At 40.9% G+C, this 27,583-nt stretch overlaps 1 protein-coding gene across 1 annotated transcript in view; it reads right to left on the bottom strand.

The window, feature by feature from the left end:
- Positions 1-1,255: 1,255 nt before the first annotated feature.
- The window catches only part of vipr1b (vasoactive intestinal peptide receptor 1b), a 34,502-nt gene continuing 8,174 nt past the window's right edge, over positions 1,256-27,583 (bottom strand). The window contains exons 3-13 of the mRNA XM_034572759.1: positions 27,471-27,581; positions 16,127-16,227; positions 15,123-15,220; positions 13,186-13,318; positions 8,640-8,793; positions 8,415-8,475; positions 8,245-8,317; positions 5,792-5,883; positions 5,107-5,236; positions 4,509-4,550; positions 1,256-2,121 (exon numbers count right to left, since the gene is read on the bottom strand). Coding sequence (XP_034428650.1) covers positions 1,930-2,121; positions 4,509-4,550; positions 5,107-5,236; positions 5,792-5,883; positions 8,245-8,317; positions 8,415-8,475; positions 8,640-8,793; positions 13,186-13,318; positions 15,123-15,220; positions 16,127-16,227; positions 27,471-27,581 — 1,187 coding nt within the window. The 3' untranslated portion in view covers positions 1,256-1,929. The remainder of the gene's footprint in view (positions 2,122-4,508; positions 4,551-5,106; positions 5,237-5,791; positions 5,884-8,244; positions 8,318-8,414; positions 8,476-8,639; positions 8,794-13,185; positions 13,319-15,122; positions 15,221-16,126; positions 16,228-27,470; positions 27,582-27,583) is intronic.

Raw genomic sequence — 27,583 nt, 5'->3', positions numbered from 1 at the left:
GGATTTTTTTTTTAACAGCTTTACAAATAGAGCGCAAAGATGGAGGTAAATAACATGAGGAGCTTGGTGATTACCGAGGTGTCATGAGGAAAAGCTAAACACAGACATGGTTCGTGTGTCCGCTGCTTTACAGTCGGTGCAGTACATCGTCGACTTGAGCAAAATAAATATCGTCCATCCAGCTGTCAAGTTCTGAAATTGTGCGAAATTTTGCTTTGCGTTCTGTCCGAAGAGAAGTAGGTTGAGATGCTGAGTTTTTATTTTTTTTTGCAAATATAACTGGACCTTCTCGATGTTCCCTTGTGCGTAAACATGCAAAGTGACTTTTCAGGTCCGACCCCGTGAGCTGAAAAGAGCACACCGAGGTGACAGGGCCAGTCATCCCTGTCAGCTTGTGTCCGCTGACCTGTCGGGTTCAACCTCCTCCAGCTGAGAAGTTGGAATCAGAATCACACTTGTCACCAGCAAAGGATTAAGGATCTAAGGTTGATTCCTTCCAAAGTGTCAGGACCAGGAAAGGTTCTCCTCCGCCTGCATGTGTTAGTCTTCTGTATTATGAATCTGTGCAGTAATATGTGATGCTGGGCTTTCCCTTTTATGCCTGACGATAAAAAACAGGCCGCTACATAAACAAGCTTGTATACAAGACGATTTTATGTTCCCGGGGAAAGGCATTAAATCTCACATGTTGCAATAACACGAACAAACAGTTACGGTGACTTACTGCTGGTATTGTAGCCGCAATACAATCAGTAAGGCGCCACAATCCACAGTAATTCATTACACTTTACACTGTATGCTTACTGTACAACGTTAAAAGACTCCTCCCATGTAAATGTAAACAATCGAGGACTCCACTGCTGAAAGGCATTTCCTCTGCAGAGCTGCTGCGAAGTGAAAGTGTCTCTTGAAAACACAGAAACAGGCCCTCGTCAGTGATCAGCACGAAAACTGCCCGAGCGGCTCGACTAGTCAAACACTTGAAGCCTATCACGGGCCCAGGATCACGCAGAACAAGAGGGATGGACTGATAATAGGGGAAGGGGCAATCAGTCTCTTCTGAGAGTGATAGTGCAGAGAAGGGCATCTGTACTCCCAAACCATCATTGTGGATCGGCATCACCGCAGTCGCGCGGCGTGAAGCCTCATCCATTTAGCGGGCATGGAAATAAAGTTTCCTGGGTTTCAGCCAGTCTTTCTTTTCCCGTCTGCCCACACGGTGAGGAAAACAAAAAGGTTGCATGCTGTATTATTCTTTTTGGTCGACTTAAGATATGCTTCAAAACTTTTTTCCCCCCCGCCACAAAACCACAATGCATCACTGGTGCTTTTCTTTGTCTGAAATATTGCTGCACTCGCCGTAAAAAAATAAAATAATCACAGCATCAGCTTCTAACAGTTTTGCACCAGCCTTGTTCATTTGGAGCCGGAGCAATCTCTCCCCTAAGTGATTTTTAATCAGCGTATAATTGCATCAGATTGTGTGTTTGCTGGTGCATTTCACATTTGGATCCTTCACCTAACCCCATTAACATGAGACACTTGGCTTTGCCCGGTGTCTGAGCACACGGGGACCTTAATACCAATTGACCAAATGATCCATAATGATATGACTCGCAATTCATCTGCACACATGCACTGACTCATGAAGAGAGAAGCTCAGCGATCCTCGGTCAGGCGCGTGAAAGCTGTGCTTGTAAAGCTCGTTTTGAAGAAGCGTGGAGATTGAAAGCCGCTCAAAGGCTGATTACTACAAACTACTCTTTTTTTCTAATCCCTGTCCTTTGTCCCTGTTACACCCACAGCCTCCTTCAGTGCATGTGTTAATGAGGAAGTGTGTGACTCTTTCTATGCAGGAGCTCACATGAACAGCGTGTGTTCTGAATGGCATGAGAATATGATGTATTTCCGTTTCGCCGCTGGTGAGAGTCACATGCTCGACAGGTCGTCGTGGCAGGAGGACGACCCGCGGCGTGTTTTGGGGCTGCATCGTGTCAGCATGGTGATCTGGGTGCTGAAGTTGTTGCTGCTGCCAATAGACGGGTGTTGGTATTTGGTGTCGGAGCTCATATATCTCTGCAGGTGCCACCGCCGCCACTTCCTCTTGATCTCTGCTTGAACCTATGAGGGATTAGCACAACGAGAAGTCAGGGTCACACTTTATAATGTGACAACAAGACAGTGATTCACCACAAGGAAGAACCAATAAACTGTGCAGACTGTTGAAATGGATTAGGACTCGGTGTCTCTCTGTAATTGTTTTGCATGACTTTGTGGTGGTTTGAGTCATTTTGTTTCTTTTTGTTTCTCCGTGGTTGTTTCGCTTCTTTTCATTGTCGTTTTGTTTCTCGTTCGAGTCATTTTGGGTCTGTTTCTGCATCTCTCTGTTCCTCTGTTGCCTCTTTCTGGTGCTTTTGTCTCTTTTTAATTGTTTTGAATGTCTTTGGGGTGTTTTACGTCTCATTTTGTGTCTTTTTTCTCTTTTTGTGTTTGCTATTTGTATCCTCGTGGTTGTTTTTGCATCGTTTTGAAGTTGTTTTGTTTCTCGTCCTCGTCCTTTTCTGTCTGTTTCTGCATCTCTCTGTTCTCCCTTTGTCTCTTTTGTTGGCTCTTTGTAGTTGTTTTGTGTTTTCCAGCATGAAATGTTAACAGACACTTCACACAGAGGCTTTGGTCCAGGCACCTTAAGGTAACCTTCCTCTAAACTGTTTAATTGTTACTCTTTTGTTCCCCATAATTTCATTTTTTCCCACTATACCTATATTCAGAACCTAATTAAAACAGTTATAGTTAATTGGTGAAGTTTTTGTAACAGCTCGTGAATTATTAAGTTTGCAACTCTCGTCCACTAACCTACATAAGACAATAGAAATATGACTAAGAGGCTTTGAGACGTGTCGTTTCGAGCACCTGTTAGCGTGTATGTGTCTTCCATGAAACGGAAAATGATGCATCTTACATTAAACAGAAGAAAAACTGGGTGTTTGGCAGGGCCACCAAAAGAAACCACAGCCGAAGAGACGAAGGACAGACAAGAAACATCCGCAGAAAATGGAAGAATAAGAGATTAAAAGACTTTAAAAAACAGCTCCCGCACCCACACGAGGAACCGAGGAGTGATGCAGTTTATTTTCTCTTTCAGTCTAGCAGCAGAAATACTTTATTATGATGGACCTATATGTTTAAGTGGACAATTCTAAAAATATTGGAAAAAAAACTTCTTGTGCACTTTCAAAGAACAGAACAGAAAGTAAAATGGCGCGGTTCTGATTTTGTATTTTACTTCAAAAGGAGAAAGGTCTAAAAACAAGTTTTGCTATTAATTGACTTAGTTTAATTATTGTGAAACAATCTGTGAACTTGCTGATTTGGTTTGGATCATTTTGTCAGAATGGACATTTACCTCCTCTCCTCGTTTTGAGAAGGGGATCAATGGTTTCCTGTCTTTATTCATTGGAGACTAGAGCCTCCACATGTGGCTCATGCAGTAAATCAGCTGGTGTCCTTCCATTGATTGTATCAGAAAGCAAAGTGGCTCAGTTTGTTGATTGATGTGTCCCTGCTGAGTGGGGCTTAATGGACCCTCCCTTTGAACTCATCACTAGCCTGATAAAGCAGATACAGCTTATTTAGGACATGCAGACACAACTGCCACCCTGGTAACCTTTTTATTGTATGTAAGTGGATGTGATGGGTGATAACCTGTGTGTAGCTTCTTCATATATTGTATATATCATAATTCTAATTGTATACAGACCATTCTTAAGAAGAAAATACTGGTCAAAACTGAAGCAGAAGAGGAAAATATATTTAAACTTTTAGTTCCGGTATGAGTCAAGCTCAACAAACACTTAATAATAATTGTATTGATACCAAATAATAATAGTAATAATAATAATGAATGAAAGATAAAGATTTCCATTGACTGTTCTATTTGTTATTGGTAACATTTAGTTTTATATATATATGTAAATTTTACCTTCCTGCTAAATATGTTTTTGCCCTTTGTCTGATTTAGTTTTTTAATATCTGCAAAGATTGCCGTAACAAAGGCCGGACGCTTAACAGTGGACACCTGAATATTGCACTGGATTAAAATTCAGACAGCATAGTGTCAAGCCTTCGCCACCCAGCCCATCACTGTGATCCAATCTGGCCCTGCTGCTGGAACATAACTAATCTGCCCACAGAGAGCCGCCGCAGACACCACTGAAGAGATCCTGCCGCCATTAAGGCTGGGCTCTTTTCACCCTGCAGGCGAAGCATCAGAAATAAACCACGAGGAGATCCAAGACAGGAGGGACGTCCGGATCGACCGGCGCTCGTGACTCACACTCCCGGCTTCACCCGCCTCTCAGGACTGTGCTTGTTATGGTGCACTGAGGGAGCAATGCTGAAACTTCAGATGAACTGGATTCACCACCGTGAGCTATCTCTGCGTGGGACTCTTCAGATTACATCAGTGTCTTCATACAAACTGTTTACATCAGTGTGAGGGGGGTACGCACCTCTCCGTTCAGGAAGCAGTAGAGGACAGCAACCACAAAGCCCTGCGGGGAGAGAAAAACGGATAAGAGAGCAATAACAGTTTGAAGCTTCCAGTAAAATCTCCTTATCTTGTCTATACAACTATTTTCCTATTTCGAGAGGAACATCCATGAGACATATACATGGATAACACCGACAAAAACATGGCATACCATATACGATTAGCTGGTTTATAGTAATACTGAGAAAGAGGGATGAGAGGAATGATGGGAGGAATGTGCTGGAATGGTTTCCTTGGTTTCCAGGCGGTCTGTAACGCAGCTGGACCGTCTGACTGCATTCTCCCTCATTCCTCATCCTTATGTGATGAACTGAAATAACAGCGAGGGCTTAAAACACTAACACTGCCACTGGATGGGCCGGCAAAGTGCCTGGAGACCTGCCACACTTCCCTCTGAGAGGGTTTCTTCAGCAGAAACACTCACAGGTCAGAGTCATTTCATTACTTTTACTGGAGCTTGAATGGGAAACATTTCTTTTCAGTATTGGTTTAACTTGTGGGGAAACTTTTTCACAGAGGTTGTTAAACTTATAGAGTTTTGTTATTCGGACTCTTACCTGAAATGACCCGAGAATCAAGTCAAAAATGAGCCGGAGCTCAGTCTTCACTTGCTCTGGGATGAATGCAAACACAATAAAATTGATCCCAAACAGCGGAATCAAAAGCAGCGTCGACTTTGCCAGTCTCCTGAAACGAAAGCACAAAAACAAAAACATATTAAGATTTCTCCCTCTCTCCCGTGGAAACCAATTTTAGATCTGTCTCTGCATCTGACAATAATGAAATGCGACTCCGGAGTACTTTACATTTTTTTTACATTTGAACTCAGAGGAGCAGAGATGGAGCAGAAACCACCATTAAAAATGTAGGTGGAAAAATAGATGTATTATGGCCGACTCATGGGATGCTTCTCCCTCTCAGGAAAAATCACTTCAACCCATGCAGCGCTATATCTCTGCATAAAGCAGCTGTAAGGGGGAGACTACACTGAGCTTTTCGTCACTGAAAACCAAAATGACTGGTCTTTTACTCAGAGTGTATAAATAATTAAAGGGAGTCACAGAGAAAAATAAAGCACCAGTTGTACCTACAGGAGAAATATGTGTATTTTAATCTTTGTTGAATGCAGTTCACTTTTGGAAGATCCCCAGTGTCCTCAGGGTGACCGGTAACATTTCATATAATCTCAGCTGATGAATGATCCATATTTACAATATGAAAAAGACATGAATTTCCACTCACGAGTACTGGTTGGACTCATTTCTTCCAATATCCGGGCAGTTGATTTTCTGACGAAGTATCCGAATGATGCAGATGAACAGACAGAAGTTCATCTGTGGAGAATATATCCAAGTGTCATAAAATGAATTATTAAAACATAAATGTTGAATTCGTCCTCTATGAAATTCCTGCAGAAAAACTTGCTCTAAAGAAAGTTAAAACAACTCTTCATGTCTTTCAGTGTTTAATTTAACAGATTTGTAGGAATGTTTGAGAAATGCATCTCATGACAAAAGACGGATGTTGCATTTCATCTCGCTTTGATTTGGAATGTGGCTCGTGCACTGCAGGGCTAACGAGCATTTCTTAAATTCTGTTCATTTGGATTGGACCTCTGAACTGGAAACGTATCTCACATATAATGATGCTATATCACAAACATCCCTCACACACACAGACATTGCTCAGCGGCTGCGCAGAGAGACAGAGACAGAGCGCTCTGACAGCCCGGCTGCAGCTGAGCCTGATCCTAATGTGAAACAACACAACTGAATCTGCTTTGTCAACAACTGCTGCCCAGACAACACACCGAGAAAAAAGAACAGACAAAGCAGGGCATCAATAACAGATGAGAAAAGAGCGTTTGCTTTGTGTTGACTACACCACACATCCTTTTTTTTTTCTTCAAATCTAGTTGTGCAAACATTAAATATCATGTCATCAATTTAACAGTTTGACATTTTGGGAATCATACATTTGTTTCCTTGCCAGGTTTTACATGAGAAGATCAATAGCACAATAATATCTCTATTACAAATGTGCTACAGTCCAGACAGCAGTCGTCAGCATAGCTCAGCACAAAGACTGGAAACCGGGAAACAGCTCTGTCTGTAGATAACAAAATCCACCCACCGGCACCTTTCAAGTTCACCATAACATTTCATAATTGATTTACCATGATGTAATGGGCTTGCGTTCTATTTCTTCATTTATGGTTTCTTATCATTTTCAAGGAAGGAACATATATACGTTTTTCTGTCAATTTAGCAGGTTCCTAGAGAGGAAAAGGGAAGCAATGATCAAATTATTCTCCCGGGTCTTTGAGTCAGAGCACAGTAGGACGGCTGAACAAGAAAGATAGTCATGCCAGCTCTATTTCTCTGTATCCAGGCAACAGCAAACTTAATAAAGTTAAATCGATGACTTTATTCCATCAGTATATTTTTTGTGAAATCAACTTTGAGAAGCTTTCAAGCTTTGAAACGGGACAAAACTAAATTAAAAAAACTACTGGGAACCGGCCGAAATAAACGATCACTGCTATAGTCAATTTTTTTCAAGACCCCTTACAGGCCTCACTTTACCAGGAATACAAACACCAGCCCGTTCTGTCGTCTCTATAGTGTCAAATAAAGTGGTTCTATCAAGAAACTTCTGTAAAATAAGAACAAAATCCCACATCTGTAAAATACAGCAAGAATCCGGGGCTGTGCTGTGTTCACTGCTCTGTAAGTAATTCTTCCTCCCACCACTTCACATGCTCCACTGTCGCCTCTCTGTTCATGCTTGTTGAACTCATCTTTACCTTCCTCTTCACACCTCTGTGAAAGTGAAGTGTGAAAGTGCTTCTTTTTTTTTCCAATGTTGCTTTTGCTGTTCACAAAGCGGCACAGCTAGTTTTTTCTTTATATTTGGGGTTCGCTCGTCGACCAGGAGAGACAATGAAATAAGGAATGGATCTTTTTGCTTTCAGGTGTGTGTGTTAGATACACAGCCTGTAACCTGTGAGGATATCTGACAAAGGGTGCAAACTAAACAGTTTACTTGTTCAGGTTTTATGGATCAGGTTTTATGGATTGAATAAGGAAGCTATAACGTGACAAACGAGTTTCAGAGTGACTCATCGATTTGATGACACATGGGCACGAGAGAGAGTGGATGTGCTCTCAAATGTTTCAGAGTGTCATCAGAGAAGCAGAAGCAGAAGCAGAAGCTCCTGCAGCACGTTCCTGTGTTTGTATTTACTTGTCATCAAATTGATGAAGTTGTTTTCTTTTTTGCACATATATTTTCTATTTGCATGTGATTTTTTAATTTGCAGTGTGCTGAGCTTGTATATTACTGTGTTCAGAATGAAAGAAGATGACAGTAAAGACTAAATGAATTAAAAGACGACCTGTCAGTCAATAAAAAGAAGTTTATAGCGCTTACATCCTGCCAACTTTTCAATGTGAAACGAGAACTTCGAGGTCACGCCAACCTCTCGGTTGCGCTGACATACTGTCGCACTACCCAAAGAGATGTGGCGTTCAGAAGCATTCACATAAATTACAATGACAGTTATGTCTGCGGAGGATTTATGGTGAGAGACAAAGATGTTTTCTCTCTCATTAGTTTGACTTCAGACAGTGTAACATGCTGATGTACAAGAATCTGAGTGATTAAACTCAAAGTGCTAGGGCTTGTAAACTTACCAGGATTGATGCCAATATAGGCGTTTTAATGATCCACCAGAAGACGTCGGTGTTCTCGATTATATCCCAGCACCTGGTGAGATATAAAACAATACTCTGGTACAAGATGTTGCAAATAAAAGAACCGAATACTAGATTTTCTGCTGGTAATTCTCTGATGTTTTTCCTACCCCACATCGTTGTAGTAGGTTTTAGCGATGCTCCAAGCTGTGATGAAAATTGTCGGACCTCCTAGGGATATAAAAAAAAAAACAACATAAAAGTACACAACAACGTTATTATTGCATTCCAGCTGCTAGGGTCACAACCTGGAGTCTGTCTTCAGCTGAGCGTCGGTGGGGTCTCACCCTGGGACAGCAGGAGGGTATAAAGACATGAAAGAAAGACATTCTCACCCCAGCCGATCAGAATGTAAGCCCAGAAGTACTTCCTCTCGGAGAAGAAAGAGACCGCCAACAATGCGTGAAGATAAAGACCTTCCACCAGCAGCCAGAAGAAGCTGGCCATTATACAGTACTGGAAGAACACAATCACTGCCTTGCAGCCAAGCTGGAAATGGAGACAGAACACAAAAGCACAAGAAATCAACCGAGATATCAAAGTGGATACACACTGAGCAAGACCAAGATTACAATGAAGAAATTACATTGTGATTCAGTTCCCTTTAGTGGGGAAAATATTTGAAAAAGGAAGAATGCACATGTTGATTTGAATCCAATAGAACACCTCAGGGGTGTGATACAATGGGAGACTGGCAGCATGTTATTGCGAATCTGATAAATCTGCAGAAATTACAATCACAGGGACCAGAATGTGCAAGAAACGTTTCCAACATCCTGTGGAATCCATGGCACGAAGAACTGGGGAGGATTTGAGAGCAAAACGACTGAGGCCCTATCCAGCAAAAGTGTGCTGCCCCTAATAAAGTGCTCAGTTATTGTATTTTGTCTCTATAGGCATTCCAGAGATATAAGCTATATGTGGATTGGGTGCGTAAACTGTATGTCTTCATCAACCGGAGCTGGTGAAGTGTAATTGCAAAATAGGCTTCGACAGAATTTTTTTGTTGCAAGTAAAGGACAAGAGAGAAATCCTGCAAAAAGCATGCACGACTACGTGATCCGTTGTATTCTGGTTGGCTGATATCATATCAACGCAACCCTTCCACCATGACAGTGAACTCATTCAAAATTCATCCTGCTCCTGTCGATCCTGCAGAGTGGGGAGGCTGCCATTGTTACCCAAGGACGTGTGTCAGAGTTTCATTTTCCTAATGGTGTGGGTGGGCCGGTTTGATGTGTGTAGCTCTTGCACAACCCTTTCAGCTTAACACATTTTGCAACACACTTTCAATGCACAGGCCCCAAGGCTGATACACACAAGATAAGAAACATTATTTCATTGTACCCAGAGTAGAAATGGCCCATGAGAGTGAATGTGCTGAGATCTTTTGAAGAAACCAAAGTGAGGATGAAAAGGGAGGAAAGGAGGAAAAGACATGAGTGAGGGTGGGATGGATGGATGAACGGATGTTGTGACCAAAAAACAAAAAAAAATTATAATATAGACAGTAGTCAACAAAGATGTGATATGAGACAGTAGCTGGAACCACGGCACCGATTTTTCAGCTTTTCAGCTTGTTGGTCAAGGGTGAGCTTTTCAGCTCACCCTTGACCAACAAGGACGGACGAGTGATGGTATAATGCTGAAAATGCCAGACCTCTTCTTTCTAGTTCACACGCTAAGAATGATGAACGAGTGTGAAAGTGTCACATGAAATATGAACTCGAGCGTGATGTCCGTGCCGCGGCAGAGGAGAGGGACTCCCCATCATCAATCATCACTGAAGACTGAGGAAGTGGTCGAACAGCTTCTCATTCATAGTTCACTAACACTGATAATAATGTCGGATTATCTCATCACATTAAACTGATTAAAGAAATGCTACACTCCTGCTTTTACTCCATTTTCTTATTTGTATTTCTTTTGCACTGATGGTTTTGAAATTAAGTTTTCAAGCATCACACCTGTGATGGGTTTTTAAGAGATGATAGTTTGGGATGGATTTAACTGCAGCCTTCTAAATACATAAAAAACAAACAATGAAATCAACAAATGTGAAAAAAAATGAAGTGTGCTGCTCTTGAAAAATCCCTTTTATCATGAAGCCTTGAAGTTTATTTTGCCCGATCTTGTTCAAGGTATAAAATGATTCCCCTTTAATTGAATTTGTGTTCGTTATCAGGGAAACCTATTGTCTGTAAGAAGAAATGCCAGTCAGAATTTCTCACATCTAAGTGCCACTGATGTGCCACAAAATGGGGATATGGGGATTTCATCAGCCTGAAGGAAAGTAAGAGGCCATCGATTTGCACACAAAGGAGACGAGGGAGATTCCACTCTTTGACTATTGAGCCCTCACTGATGAAAGCTGTCTGAGTCCAAATAGTATCATGGGGAGTTAAGGAGTTCACGTTATTACTTTTTATACATATTTATTTTTTGTTATCTACTTAAGTTAAAGATCCAAATTTTGCTGCTGCTGAAATCTACATAACTATAACATTTTCTTTTCAGGAAAAGTTTTTATATATTGACAAACACCTTAACACAACTCTGCCTCTCATGTAACTGTGGTTACGTTGTTGAATTATTGACGCAAACCAAGAAAGGCACTGTCCCCGTGTTGTTTTGTTTGGATTCACGTCTTCACCAGGGAGGATCTGGCTGCCTATATACATTGATTCCCACTTGGCGTGTGGTGGGAAGAAAAATAAATCCTGCTGTAGTTCTACTGAGTGCAAACCAGTACAAATAGTTGTTTTTTTTTGCTGGTGGGAAAACGCAGAGGAAAAGATGAATTTGAATAAACAGGCCCACACAGAAACACACAGGTGCCTTAAAATATGCATTGAGTCAAGCTCCCCCACAGCGGTTATATCATGAATTAATCTAATGGGTCACAACATTACACTGTACAAGAATGGTAATTAAGCCAACACACACACACACACACACACATTAAAAGAGACAGTAACTTAAGTACTGCCAGGTTCCATAATGTCTCTTTTAGTCGACCCATGACAGCAGCTGTCTCCCGTCAACCCAATCGTTCCATTGCTACTCTGAAGCCGCTCGCAGAGTTCACTATTGAATACACTCCTCTTGTCAGTGGCCCCGTTGTGTAATATAAACCTCGTGTTTACAGTGTTTACAGGCTTAACTGTGGCCTCAGGGGCCCACTGGTCTGTGGAGGGCTGCTGCTGCTGGTGCTGCTGGTGCTGCTGGGGGCACGGAGAGCTGACGGGGAGACATCCAAACATTGTGGTTTGATATATGTCCCAGAACAAGTGAGCGATAAATGGCCTGTAAGCTCCACATAACTAGAATTTAAGATCTTAAGTGTGTGTGATCCTGTTTGTTTTAGAATTTGGAGAATTTTAGATGAGTTCCCTGTTTTCTGTTTATTTGCCTCCACGATGGCCGTTAATATCTATTGTTAACTTTGACGTGTGTCTTAGCATCGCACCAGAAAAGGGGAAAAAGAAAATTAGCCTGTCCACCCGAGTGTTGTGTTTCCATCCAGTGTCAAGAAAAGATAGGAAACATAATCACCTTCATTTTGTCCATTCCTAAAGTAGTTGGTTTCTTTCTGGGCCAATCATTTATAGTAAATGCAAATTCTCAAACTAACTCCTTTTATAGTCAAATTTAAGGGATCATATATGCTGTATGTGTGTGCTAAAAATAATGAAAAAAAATAAACATAAATTTTATACCCCATGTGGTTTACAAGATGCAAGTTTGCATGCAAACAGTTTCGAATACAGAGTATAAAGCCAGATTTCATTACACAGATGTTATTACATAAGCTACTTAAATTCAATGGGTGGGAGCTGCTACTAACATTAACTCTGCTGTCTGCGCCAGTGAGACTCGTCTTCACAGCACCACAGACACAATCAGTCTGATTAACAACACACATTTCTGAATCTGTGTATTGATTCAGAACTGCAGAAGATGAGACTTGTGATTCCCCCCCCCCCCCAATCTGTGAGATTTGCATTTTTACTCGTTCTGGCAAAGACTCAATAAAGAAATTGTTCTTAAATTGGTTTGTGACTCACACACGTAATTCTCACAACATGAATAACACAATACAACAGAATAAATTGTGTAACAGCAATAAAAGTGAATCAATATCACACAGCCCATATCCCTGTACAACAGAATACCAAGCTTCACTTTATATATCAGACCAAGAATTCTCAGATTGTCTTGTACGTCAGCCTAAAGCTCATGTTTGCAGTAAAACGTTATCTTATGATACTAATCTATACTTTGACTTAAATTTGTCTCTGTGATAATGGAAGTGGTCGTTTCATAAAACCACGTTAATTCCCATCTTGTCTTGTCTCGAACATCAGCACCACAGAAATGCATCTTTTCCTGCCCAGCTGGGGAGATGTCTCATCATGAGGACACACAGCCGACCAGCTCTGCATCACACACGAGCTGTGTCTCAATTCAGGGCCGAGTCCTCCTGAGGCTGCATTTAAAGACCGAAGGGACTATGCTGTCCTATTTGGAAAGCTCCTTCAAATGCAGCCTTCCATTCCCGGTCAACAAAGGCTCCAACGGGACCAACCTATCCCAGGATTCCTTGCATATCGATGGTTTCAAAGCTAAAGGAACTAGCTGTTGTGTTGTCTGAGCTGCAGTAAGCAAAGCAACTCAGAGAACCTGACGATGCAATGGACAAGCTGGTGATGCAATCAGGAAATCTTACATCCTAAATCCGTCTCATTTCGATCCTGCCTTCGTCACCACCACATCCTCTGCAGAAAGCGGCCCCTGACTCCTTTAAGGTTCAGGGACACTAAGGATTCCCCGAGTCGTTCCTCCTGCCACAACCAGCAGCATTTTGTACGATCAACTCACCGAGCCTGACGAGCAGTTGTCCACCTCCCCGACCTCGTAGAGCACCACATCTTTGATGAACACGGCGATGGCTTTCAGGATAAATGACACAAACAGATGCATGTGGATGTAGTTCCTTGTGCAATGGAGCTTCCTAGGACAGACAGTAAGAGACGCAAGATTAGAGATCATTGCAAAGAGACAACACACACACACACACAGACAAAGAACAAAGGTCTTCTCACTTATTATGCAATGTCCTTGGCGTTAATAAAATGAAATCACAGAAATCACAGCTCCTCAGTTTTATTTTTGTCACTTCGAGGTTAGAGGCCATCCCAATCTTTAGAGTGTGTGGAATTATTTTTATAAATCTTTATTTAGATCACAATCTGAGCGGTCAGATTCATACTGAGGAAAAATAAACCTGAAATATGTTGTTACCCTTTTTTTTAATCATGGCACTGATTCATGAGAGCACAGAATATAACTCTCCTGTGTACACACAACATGAAAAGTAGCTCTCATCAGTCACTAATGCATTAGTACACAGTGTCGTGGCAGAGGCAGAATAGAGAAGACAAATGAATAATGCAAAAATAAATGTCCTGCAGTAAAAGAGAAACTAGAATTACTGCCCTGCGGCTGTACGCCTCCACCAACCAGTGCAGTTTCAAATAATTTCCTTGTTCAGACTCCTGTGAGGTCAATGTGACCTTGACCTCTGACCTCTGTAATCTAATCAATGAGTCCTAGTCAAATTCCTTCAAGGTGTTCCTGAGAAGTCTCGTCCACAAGGCAGGGTTAAAAGAGAGAAAGTGAGCGGTGGTGGGTGATGTGACAAGAAGAATTATTTCAAAGCAACAGAAAAGACAAATTCAGTGTTTGGTGAACAAAACGAAGAGCAGAGGAATAAATGTGCGTCTTCTTTCAGACATATTTCTTTGATGTTTCCTTGTAACATTTCTGGAGGTCGTGCTCAGATCTCATGTAAATGAAATAGAGGAACGACCTTCAGAAGAAGAAGCACTCTACTGTAGCCTACTGTGTGAGTCATACTGTATATATTATCTATTAATGTTCCTCTACATGTAAAAAAGCTTCAGTCTCACTATCGGAAGAGTAATTGTTATTGAGCAAACACTCAAACAGGGAACAGATTAGTTTGTGTACTTCAGATGTTTAATCTCCCAACTGCTGCGGATGTGCACCGTCCAAAGATAAACGAACATCAAGCCTGAGTGACAATTTGTTTTATTTCGAAAGTGTTTGTATCTTTCTTCTTGTCTTTCATTCTTGAAGCTAAGCCTTTTATTTCTGCTCAGACGTGAGGCTGCATTGATCTGACATTATTGAATCCCAGTTCTGATGCTTGACAGTGAAACGTTGCCGACATTGCATCACAGCAGGGATAACGTCACTGTGGCTTTGTGGCTCCGCAGCTGGGAATTCTCTTTCTGTTTCATCCGATCCTTTTATCCATTTATAAAACTGACCATGTGAGGCCTGGGAAATTATTTAAGTACAAAGGATTGCAAATTCTTGTGTAAGGGCAAAAGGCCCAGAGGATTTCAAAGCTTCTCATAAGTGGAGAAGTTTGGAGTCATACAAAAAGATAAATCTGTAAAAGAAGAGGAAAATAAATGTGGAATTTCATTACTTTCTCATTTATTCATTAAATGTATATTTATATATTTTTTAAATAAATGTACCTGTTGTATATAAATGTTTTATTTTCTGAATATTTAAAGAATGTAATGTAAGTTATATTGTCTTTTACCATTGCTTTTTGCTTTCCTTTATTGCTTTTTTCCCTTTTATTTATCTTTCCTAATTTTTCCACATTTATTATATTAATATTTTCCAGATTTCCTTATTTTATTTCACTCCTATGACTCCATGTTAAAGGTACTGGTTCCTGATGAAACAAAAATCTGGTGACATTGTACTTTATGTACCTGAAGATGCAGAGGATCACAATAGCCGTGGAGAGAGAGATGAGGGAAACACTGTGACCGATGGTGTAGCCAATCTTCACCTGCCAGAAAAACTTGCCCTGCATAGAAAAGAGAAAACACCATCAATACAAAATCAAACAATATCAATCAATACAAGTCAAGGTGAAGAAAACAGAGGAATGGTGAAGAGCTTTTTTTGTTTTCACACACTGTTTAATGTATATTTATATATACTTCCTGAACTGTGTCTTTCTCTCGCCTGAAAATAATCAATAGAACTGGATCCACTGACATTTTCCAAGGTAAAGGTTGTCATTCAATATAATAGATTCTTCTAGAGGAGCGTCACATGGTTACTGCTGTTGCAAAGTAGGTTTTGTGCTTGAAGAAAACGACATGTAGATATAAAGAAAGCAGAAGGACGGACATGGATTTGCTTTTAGAGGAAGGTCCCTCCTGACTCCACAGTAATGAGGCAGCCTCTGAGGCTGAGGGAGCAGAGAACCCACCAAGACGGCTTTTACAACCCTGTCCTGCACATCCACAATTCACCCTGCTCCACTTGAGACAGCACAGACAGACGTTCTCTCTCTGCATTTAAACTAAACCCCAAAAAAACAAGACCAACGTTTGATGTATTTATTGCCCTCCTGGCCTTGAAGGCAACATTTCTGAAGATGTCAATGACTATGACCTCAACTATAGTGTACAGTGAGTTATATTGCAATAGCCTAAACCCAGACATAAAAAAAAGTACCAGAAAAAGGGTAGAATGAACAAGGGAATCACTGGAGTGGTGACACCAACAGTTCATCAGTTCAGCCACTTCCCTGATGGGCCCAGCAACACTCACCCACAGAGTAAATACAAGTCATTCTCCAATCTAATCCCTTCTACCCAACTGGCTTTCCAGATGGTTTCCCACTGTGCTGCTGAGCTCATTCACAACAGGACCATTGAGCGTGTGTCCTGCAGGCTCTTATCGACCACCGCAGTTTACTCACATCATCGCTGGTGCTGTTCAGATTGTATCCACAGTTTATGGCGATATCTATAGGCCTCATCTCGGTCCAGCCGTTTGCCGTGCAGGTTTTGGAGAGGTTACCTGGAGATGAAGAACACATGCAGAGGTCAACTAGGCCGCCCAGGCAGTAGAATTCTCTCTCATCTGCTCCCCAGTATAAGTTTAAAATCGATGCAGCACTTTATGTTCTGTGAGATGTATTGTGCATCGTTCCAGTTGCTGAAATCTTACACTGGTTAGTTCCCTGCAAACAACTCTTCAAACTGCTGCACGACACTCTGCCACTGATGTGCCCTTATTGACTTGTACATATCTGTGCCTGCAGAAAAGCATTTGACTGTTGACATTCTTATATCTTGTTGCTCTTGTAACCGCAAATACAGATGACCATGCTCCGGTCACAGGAAATACGCATGTAATGTTCAGGATACATTAACATTCTCAGACCAGAATGGCACAGAGAGCACATTCCTCTGCTAAGGCCAAACAACCCGACACATAAATGTTTAGTTCTCACAGTAGAAACATCAAAGGAACAAGGGTGTGCTGCGTCAGTATTGCTCCCAGTTGCCTCAGCCCCTCCACCGCCCCAGCATCCACCTGTTGGCTCCGACAGGGGGGGTTACAAGTATTTGCTCATCACTCCCTTCATATCTATGTAATTATATCGGGGGGGGAGGGATTAAGTCGGAGCCTAGACGCCAATCCCTAACCTGCAAAAAACATTTGAAAGTGAGTTGTCTGACTGAACTGCTAAAACAACGGTTCCTTATCGAACGTAGTAATTAAAATGTACTATTATTTTTTTGGAACTTGAAAATATTATTTTGTATTTAATTGCAGATGAAATGCTCTGTAAAGGGAGCAACAGAAAAATTCGGATATTTGGTTTATTCATGGGGTTTATTCATAGTTTATTCATTTACGGGGCATCAAAGGTTCATTTGTGATCAATGTGACCGACAGCCAAGTTGCTCGGAGCCTGCAAAACCAACCCATTACGGCCAAATGTTATATGCAGGTAATGAGCTGTGGGGGGAAGCAAATGAAGCAGAGGAGGGTCTGTATGAATGCTGCTCAGTCAGAGAAAGGTCGTGTGATTGAAATGTCCCGTTTTCCATCAGGGATGCGGCTGCATTTGAGAATCATGCTGGAAGGATGTTAGTGAATTGTTCCTTATCTGTTGAATCCATCCCTCTATTAACCGAAAAACTCTTTCATGGGTGTGTGTGCGTCTGCTGCACATGCACACACACACACACACACACACACACACACACATCTCATTAAACCAACATCCTTCCTCTGCTGTCACCAAACAACTTTTCAGAGGTTTTTGGAAATGGTGCAGTGGGAGCGCGTGGGCTGAATTCGCCTGAGGTTCCTGAATGAAACATTGACTAAAGTAGGAGTAAAGTCATCTTTCAGACCCGTAGACTCTGGATGATTCACCACCGATCTTTTCAACAGATTTATTGCTGCATTGTTGAATATTGCAGACGGATAGAGGGGAAGGAAGAGAGGGGAAAGAAAAGCCCCTGAAATTAAAGTAGCTGCGCCTGAACTCAAGGCTGCTGCACAGAGAGAAACATTTTCTCATCAGAATATTTGAAGAGATTATATATATATATATATATATATATATATATATATATATATATATGTAGTATATGAAGGCCTTTGCACACTAGAAATTATTAATTCACATGGTATTGTTATTTCTTAAATCTGTATCCAGTCAATGCAAGCTTTCACATCAACAACAGAATTTCACTAAGCAATATCGCAGCTTTTATTTTTTACAGACCAAGGTCGATTTCTTCCAAGGTTTCACTTCTGACATGTAAACATCGAACCAATCAGAATTGAAGCAGTAGCAGTAGAACAACTTCCTCCTTTATCCAGTCTGACGTAACGTTTATTTGTTGATTCATTCAATATATTTGACTACATACTCCCAGATGACACATTAGATTAATTTGTGATGCTCCCAAAGCAACTGGAAGTGGCTGTTACAACGACATCAAAAACTAGTTAAGTGAACCTTATCATGTAAATGGTCTTTCAAGAGGTTTTCAGGCTTTAGAAGTTGATTGCTGCGGTGGACCCAGTGGAACAACCTTCAGCAGAAAAGACTGGGTAAGAAAAGTTTTACAAAATTAGACAAAACCAGGAACAACCTAGAAAAGTTGGGAATCAACACCAATGCTTAATGTCCCTGTATCGAGACTCTCCAGACCATGGACCATTTCCTCCATGGATTTTCTTTATCACATTCCATCCAATAGTGGTGAACTGACATCACCAGCACAACGCTGCTTGCATGGCTAAGACCGAATGAGACATATTAAGTACAATTTCACAACTGTATTTCAAACATAACATTTTAATTTTTAGAAATAATGAATGATATGATTATTACCATTTAACAATTTATCTATCTTTTTGGTTTTATCCTTTACTACTTGTTGTTTTACTTGTTGTTTAGTTCCTATTTGTCTTTACTCAGGCAGAGAGAAACTCACAATATGGAAAAAGGAGCGTCCAGACAGCCACGGCTGAGAGTCCCATTACTGCAGCTTCTCATACAGGTCGAACGATGATGCAGGTCGTGATGCCAGCCGCTGTCACCACATCCTCTTGTGTGCGACCGAAGAGTAAGTGGAGCTCTGTCATTAGCCACAGCGCCGAGCCATTTGCAGAGAAAAAGAGGAATGACCCCGTCGAGCGGAGTCATGGTCACCTGAGGCAGCACGTCCTTTTACACAGGGGGCATCCTCAGCCGTCGTTTAACTTAAACTTAAACCTCGGGTCATTCCTGTTATGGATCTGTGTCATTATAGAACCCTTTAATTTATTTAATTTGTATCCGTATTGACTGCATCATAACAGCAGAGCTAGGAAATATAGGTTTCCCAGAAATGCCTCCACGATCAGGGGGAGGTGAATGATTTGACGTATCCCTATAAAGTGTTGTGTGATTGATGAAAGCAATATTTTCAGATTTGGTTTCTCACTGTAAGAGATATGGAGTTTTCAAACGTGGTGTTGCACTGGGATGGCATCAGCTCGTTGGATATTGATTTTTTTGTTTGTGTTGCGTGGAAAACTTAATAAGTGTTTGGATACCTCAACCCTTTCCTCAGCAGCACAGCATGTGCGATCTGATTGGTGCCGACTCTGGAATCAGAATTAAAGCCCACAAAACTGAAAGTTGTGAGACGATATTTAGATTTTGAAAAAAGATAAACAAGACTAAGGAAGGAGAGCAGGGCTGCCTCGTGTATCCTTCATCTGTTTGGTGTGTCGGTTGTGCACTTTCTCATAAATGAATGGCACACGTCCACAAGATGCAATGATTGGGGCACGTACTCTCCATTGTCACAATGTCGTTGATTAAGGGCCTCATTTATCATCTATGATGGATCTGTTATCGCTTTTTTCTGCCATGATCCCTGATGTAACCTCCTCTAGTGTCACCATATTTTGATACAGCTCTTCATTTATGTTAGATACTGTCTTTGCTCATGAATGTTGTAAATATTGTTAGTTTTCTCTTGATAAACTCTGTTACATGCAACAGTTGACATTTCGTGCTGCTCCCTCAGGTCAGAGCAGTCAGACTGTGCTAGTGTCCTCTTCACCCGGAAATGTCAAGATTGTGAAAACTTAAAGTGAGTCAGGAGGAATGATGGATGGATGGACCGACGGAATAATAATAATAAAGAAGTAAGACAGAAGGAGCCGAACCAGGCAAAGTCTCCAGAGGAGTTCACCTCAAACTCTTAATGTCTTAAACGTCGTGGTCAGGCATGTCAGTAAACGTCCGATGCTCCTTTTACCGCTTTATAATCGCCTGCACAGTGTTCGATTCTCCGGCCGTGCCAATGCTGGAAGTCAAAGTCTCCACAGTTGAATGATTTTATTTAGAGCCCGAGGCTGCTGCCACAGACCAAGAGGAGGCAAATAGATGACAACATCCTCCTTCTGTACTGGAGCTGATTGCATCTGATCGTAAAGCAGCACTTTAACAGAAACCAAAGAAGAGTCACATCAACAAATCCATCAAAGTGAGCAGCGAAAAAGACAATCACTGCCTCAGCAACTGATCTAAAACGAAGTTCATGGCTGGTTACATGTCTGAAGTTGTTTTACTTTTTAGACAGTCTCCGTCTGGTCCAGAGAAGATTAAAGCCGTTTAGTCCTGTGTTCACGAAAAAGAAAATAAAGTACAATTGAAGAAATGACCATATCAGAGAAATATCAACTCTTTTGTTCCTTCTTCCTCCCACTTGAATGTAATGTTGTGTGTTATGATTGCTACACAGTGTATAATCCTGCAGATGAGCACGTATTCAACTCCATCTCTCACAGTGACTCATCTCTGTGAAGGCCACTGAGCATAGAAACTTTGTGCTGATTGATTATATGGTGTGAAAAGGTGTGAGAATGTACATGTACTATATTGTTTCTCAAGTTCCATTTATGCTTCAGTACTTGGTATTCGCCCTTTATGATCAGTAGAACATCGTGTTCGAGAACATCCTTCAGGCTCATCTTCAGAAAAATGCTCCTGTAAAATGCTACATTACTGTGATTGTGAATGGTTCGTTGACAAGAGGGACGGAAAGAGTCTGTTAAACTGGTCAAAGCAAATTTAAATAATGTGTCAATCCTCCCTGATGTGACTTTCCTCACCGAAGCTGTTTTCAGACATGAATTCTGGATCAGGGTTAGAATTTGTTTTATAACTTTTCTCTGACTCATGCAGCTCCACAATTTTATCCCTGAGATTTTTGTTTGGCTTTGTAAACTTCAACCGATTTCATTTGCCAGTTGATGTCTGTAGTAAAATAAATGTTAAATGTATCCAATAAGCTCTGCAATTATAATGAAATCTACAACACAATGAAGTGTCCTGAAAGTGAAAGGATCTGAATAGTTTCTGCAGCAACACTGTCGAGCCGTTTACAGACATGAACTCCGTCTGGGACATTGGGTCCAGACATTTGACCAACTTTGCCTTTCACATGTGAAGAAAGAAGCAGGAGATTCAGACTCATTCACGACAACAGGAACATGTCTGGAACATTCAGGATGAGGTCAGGACATGACGTATGAGTTCTACTGCGGAAATCAAGACTTTGTTTATAGCACATCAGCACCTGGCGCAGGCTCTTATCGCCAAAAGCTCTCCAATCTTGTCTTTCAAAGTTGACATCTTCATCAGCATCTTCCATGTGTATGGCTCCTCTTTTTTGTCCTGAGATATTTGTTTTCTTAATTTTTCAACTGTAGATTCTCTGGACATTTTCCTCCTATATTCTCACGTGGGTTCACCCGGACATTATATCAGGGGGAAATGATCCAGAAAATTTCCGGAACAATTGACTCAGACATTTACCTTCTCACAAACAGACCCTCTGGGAAATTGGGACTTCAGCGCATGTTCAGCTTTAGTTCCACTGCATGTGAGTGTGTGGGGTACTGAATGTGTGTGTTTGGTTAACTCAGTGGTGTGGAACAGGTCTCCTGAGCAGCAGCGGTTGCAATAATGTTTGTTTCTATCCCTGACCCCAGAGGACTGAAGCATTCAGGAAACTGTTTACATGTCTGTGTAACACAACCAAGCTGCTGTGACACGCTGAGATAGAGTTAATGTGAAAATGATATTTTGGTGCCTGAAGAGCAAAAACAGATGATGATATAAATCAAGGTGAAAACTATCACAAGTTATTGATGCTTCCTATTAAAGGTACAACGATTTTTTTTCAGTGAATATGTGGGGCGAGCAAAAAAAAGGTTCAATACGAGGAAAAGGTCATGAAAATGTTGTACTCTCAGCGTGTATGCAGGAGAAAGAGGAAGAATGGCTGAACATTTTCAAATGTAATTTAACTCAATTTGCAGACGCCCACTCAACATAGTCAGACAAAAAGTCGCCAGGATTCAAAGTAAAGTTCATGTCTAACTATTAAAGTGTTGGCTTCACCTGCACAGGTTCAACAATGGAGCTTACAGCTTTTAAAATCATTCAACAAAATCTCCCGTCAGATATTAAAATCTAAAACTTTCTATGTGGTGACAAGGTCAGGTTCCCGTTAAAGAGGAAGATGAAGTTAAATAAATCAATTGGATTAGTTTGTTTACAACTCAATTTAAAACCTTTTGAGTGAAAGACGTGTCAAGGCAATCCTGAGTTTAAGGTAGAAATGAATGAAAATATGTTGTAGAATAAAATCAAATTACTTTCTTTCGTTGATTTCTTGCATCACACATTCAGAACACAGGAAGCACAAGGTGGTTAGTTAGTTGTGGGCTACAATTTGAGCCACGTTATAGAAATTTACATTTTGGAAATATGGCATCTCTAAAATGTATCCAGTTCAGTTTACTATCAGTTCCTGTTTGTATTGTATCTGTTGATGCACCAACAATTATCGCTGTCTTTCTTTGATACTAAAAATATAACTTCAGGAGTCAAAGTCTCTTTTTTAATGATTTCTAACGAGATGAATCGACCATTACCAGGAAGTTGAATCAGAGAAAATGATATTATTATAAAGGGTAAATCCCAGTATATTAGAATATCTCGATCTTGTTTGTGTGTTCACTGAATAAATAATAGGTCAACTCCTCGCTTAGGTAACTTGTGGCTAAACTGTGCATCATGTGAAATGCAAGTTAACACTGAGGTAATTGTCATACAACGATGTTTATAATATACATTTATTTCTACAGACTGATAAAAAATGTTTCTCTGATATTCACCTTCATACTGTACATCTAATGTAAATAACTGATCAATTTACAAAAAACACAATCTTTGACGGTGAAAATTAAAAATTCATATATAACACAAAGCGATATTTAAATAAGACCCCAACACCCAACAGTGTTAAACTTAGATTCTGTCATCGCTCCATCAATCCACGTGGGGTTTTAAGTACATCCTCCATCTTTGGAGTGTCACATTTACCTGTGTCTCTAATCTGCTGTTTAACTCTCTGAGATGCTAATGTCTGTACGAGAGCATTATCGCTCCCAGAGGGAACATAAAAGAATAAAACTCACACGTTGGAGATCATATTTCTAAGAGGTGGTGGATTGGCTTCATTTACATCTGAGATATGTGCAAAGGTAAAAGAGATCACCCACATTTAGTCAAGGATTTTGGATGTAAAATGACAAAAATATACGAACATGACTTAAAACTTTAGATACTTTGTAACAAATGATGCACACATCAAGCTTATACGTTAAATGAGGGCACAACTGCAGTTTTCTTACTGTCATCCATGGGATGTATTGGTCCTGTTGCAATTATAGACGTTAGCTCATCTAAATTTACACCTCGTCATCCTCTGCAGCAATTTTCTTGCCAAGAATTAGATGAGAAAATCAATATCCCACCTTCAGGCTGTTAGAGATGTAGTGTGTTAGCTTAGCTTAGTGTCGGACTGGAAACAGGTGGAAAGAGGTAGCCCTGTGTTTTCTGAAGATAACAACAACTCTAAAGCTCTGCATGCTACGCTTCCCCCTAAAACTGGGTAATAAGGTAAATAACAGGGTTAAAGTCAGGAAACAGTCCAACAATAATATTTACAAAGATAAATCAAAAGTTCCAGAGTCTGTTCAGGGGAAGAATCATGACAAGAAACCAAAGTGAAGCTTTGGCCTTTGTAAAAATAGAAACTTTTATCAGAGAAAACCTAATCAAACTGATTTCAGCTGCCAGACTAACACCAGAGTTAGTATCTTATCCATCTCATTGCAGAGTTTGTACTTATATGACCTGCACAAGATGGATTTTACAGTGAAGTATCACCTGTTAGTGTGGCACTGGTTACCAGACAGTAAAAGCCCTGTGTCCAGTGGTGCTGTCAATAGTCGTCTATTAGCACATTTCTCAGTCAGGAGGTCAGAGTGAACAGCGACTGCACGGCTGGGTCATACAGACACAAGAGGAGCAGGTGAAAGAGCTGCTGAAAAGAGGAAATGGATTTCCATCAGCACAGATTGGAAAATGACTCTGAGAGTGAAGGAGAAAATCTGAAGGAGAAGCTCGGGTCAGAAAATATCCAAACTGGTGTTCTTGCTGATCTGAGCCACCGTGTTCCCCCGCAATGATGTGTGTTTAATTTAATAACTCAATATCTCACTCACATCAATTCAAGCAACCTTGTGAAAAGAAGCAGGTCGAAAAAGTTTATATTCACGATTCTGGGTTTTGCTCATAGACTGCAGAACAAGTCTTATTTAAGGATAAAGGTTAGTAACTAAAATATAGATAGATGTTTAATTGATGCAGAACATTTGTACCAAAAGCTGAACCACAGTATCTAAGGGCCGCATCCGGACTTTCAGACTTATCTGTTTAGTCTGAACCAAAATAATGGGTGTGCAAGGTGCTCGGGACCAAGGTCTGGATCAAGGACCAAAATTTAGTCCGATTGAAAGATGTGGTTTTGGATCGAACTGAACCACAGTTCGGATTGTTTCAGTGTAAAAACTTGTTTTGGGATAGTTCGGACCTTTGCATCAATTGCAGGAAGTTGAGAGAACATCTGCTATGTCAGACTCACGCACGTCTATAAACTACTCACTGTCCAGTAAAGGAAAAAGCAGCCCATGTAGGTGATGATGACAGGACTTATGTATGTCATTAAAAAGTATTTAGTTTATTTGGTTTAATTCTACTTCAATTAAATGTGAAACCCAAACTAACCAGAACAAATGTAACAAAGACATGAACCTTGGCTCAGACGTCCAGTGATCATGAAGAGGAACAACAGGTCTGGAGTATTAAGGGGCCGTATGAATTCAAACACTCGGATGTTTTTGGAAAGAGAACAGAACATGGGATTTTTATCCTCAGCATTAAATAAGTGACACTAAACCAGTATATAGTGAATCAAGTCACCAGTGTCAGGCAGTGATATTTTCTTCATGTAATTTAAGAGGAGCCAAAGTTTTTAGAATAAGTTTGTGATCGTTGAGTCAGGCAGCCGATGTTTTGATGGCTCAGGTGTTGACAGATACTTTGAAGGTCTCGGGGCAGCTGAGGAGTTGATGTGGAGACAGCGATAAACAAGGACACCAGGTTCTTGAACGAAGGGAAGTGAATGGTAGAAATGCATCCACAACAAAGGACGAATATCCAAGGACATCACATAAGAAAGCAAAGAGTGCAAAAATCCAAAGCTGTGCTCTAGTTTTAGGAATGTTCAAAATATTAAAATGTTCTTCATAAGTGGAAAATAGCGGGAGGAAGGATGGAGCCCGAGACGTCACAATCACCATAATCATGAACAGTCACTTCATACGGAGGCTCTGGCATAGGGGCCCCCTGACATAGCCTCTGTATGAAGTGACTGTTCGTGATTACGGTTTGAAAAGTCATAAAGCGCAGTTAAAAGTCAAACTAATAAGTATGAAGAGATCGAAAACAACCAATAAGGGGCTGAAAAACACAAAACAACCCCAAAAAATACATAAAATGAGCACAGAGACACAAAATGACTTCAAACAGACTAAAATAGAGATGCAAAACAATCACTGAGCTCAAAACACCACAAAAAGACCTCAACAGAAACACGAAACAACATCGAAACCAATGCAATAATCTTCATTCAGGCTCTTATATTTCACCTGTCTGTGCCCTGAGGCCTGTTTCTCTTTCTTATCTCATGTTTGTGAATCCTCCCTCCTCCTTTGTGTCTGTGCCGGTTCCAAAGCAAAGGTTTCAGGATGATCTGGATTCCTGCTTGTTTTCTCAGACCCTGACTGGTTTTTACGTGCTCACTTTAAATCTGCTCTCCCCTTTAGCTCGTGTAAACACTACACACTGTTTACAGTAACCCAGATCAACTCGGATCCCGGGTTTGAGGCACCTGGAGAACCCCCCCCCCCCCCCCTCCCCCTGCTCTCTATCTGAAACACTTAGTCCACAGCGTCAACACTGGATAGACCAGAGCTTTGTCTGAGAGAAGCTGTGGTTGAGAGGCAGTGGGAGAGAGGTCTACTCTTCTCGCTCTACAGGAACATTAGAGAAATGGTCAAAAAGTTTTATGGATGCAAACACCATCGCTGTAACGACGCTCGCTATGAGGCTCATGAGTCAACATCCACTGTCCTGTCTGTCGTCTGCCTTCAGCCCTCTGCAGGGCTCCTCATAACTTCCTCGTGTCCTCAGGAGCTGATGCTGAAACCGCGTTGATGAATCTAAATGACCATTTGTATGCAAGCAACACATTTCATCGTCCTAAAGGCTCGACTGTATGCTAATCTCACTAATAAATCTGGAAATGGTCCTTCCTTTAATTTTCCCAACAAATGATCATTTGAATAAATGTGAAAACACTCCCAGCTAGATAAATAGTAATCACTGGAAAATAACCTAAAACTGCTCCACATTATCACATTACTACAGCATGAATGCATTTTCAGACATTTAAAGGACAATGCATTTGTTTTAATCACAGATTTTCATTGTTTTGAATGTGCACATCCGTTCTGTGAACTCATAACTGTCGGTTAGGGAAAAATAATCAGAAAGTATTTTGAGTATAATATGTTTTGGAGAGATGGAGGAAGTACTCAAGCATTTCACTTAAGTAAAAGTATAAAACACATAAAAGTAAAAGTGAAAGTAACTTTTCTACTTTAGTAAAAGTAAGTAAGTACTTTTAATAAAAAATTCTAATATAATATAATATAAAAACTATTTGAACAGTAGAAAGCACAGATATTTGCTGGAGTAAAAGTGAAAAGTACACGAAAATAAAGTCTTAGTGGCACGGTGTGGCAGTGGATAGCACCATCGCCTCACAGCAAGCAGGTTCTGGTCTGGACTCAAACCTGCGGGTCGACCTTGGTCTGTCTGTGTGGACTTTGCATGTTCTCTTGTGCCTGTGTTGGTGTTCTCCAGGTATTCCTGCTTCCTCCCAAAGTCCAAAGACCTAACAACTCTAAGAACAGATTTCTAAAAGTGCAACTTGGTGCAGCTTGATTGAATTGAAGAGGAGGGCTGCTGCAGGTATGATCCCACGTTCTAGTTGTGTGCATGAATGGTTGTTTCTCTCTCTCTCTCTCTCTCTCTCTCTCTCTCTATATATATATATATATATATATATATATATATATATATATATATATATATCGGCCCTGGGATACACTGGCGTCCTGTCCAAGGTGAACCCCACCTCACGCCCAATGTCAGCTGCGATTGGCTCCAGCCCCCCCGCGACCCTCAAAGGATAAACTCTATAGATAGTGGCTGGATAGATTTTGTATCAGCAGTAACAGAAGAAGGAGGATTTTACCTTTGTGCTGGTCACTGAAGTAGCTGAAGTACGTGGGGCAGGTTATTGTGACCACCTCTCCCACCCTCGCTGACGGCCAGCAGGCGATGATGTCCCATGTTCCTTGGCAACCT

Source organism: Hippoglossus hippoglossus, chromosome 20 (genome assembly GCF_009819705.1).
Source record: "Hippoglossus hippoglossus isolate fHipHip1 chromosome 20, fHipHip1.pri, whole genome shotgun sequence".
Classification (NCBI taxonomy): domain Eukaryota; kingdom Metazoa; phylum Chordata; class Actinopteri; order Pleuronectiformes; family Pleuronectidae; genus Hippoglossus; species Hippoglossus hippoglossus.
Note: the sequence above shows the minus strand (reverse complement) of the source record. Positions and strands in the feature narration are given on the sequence as shown.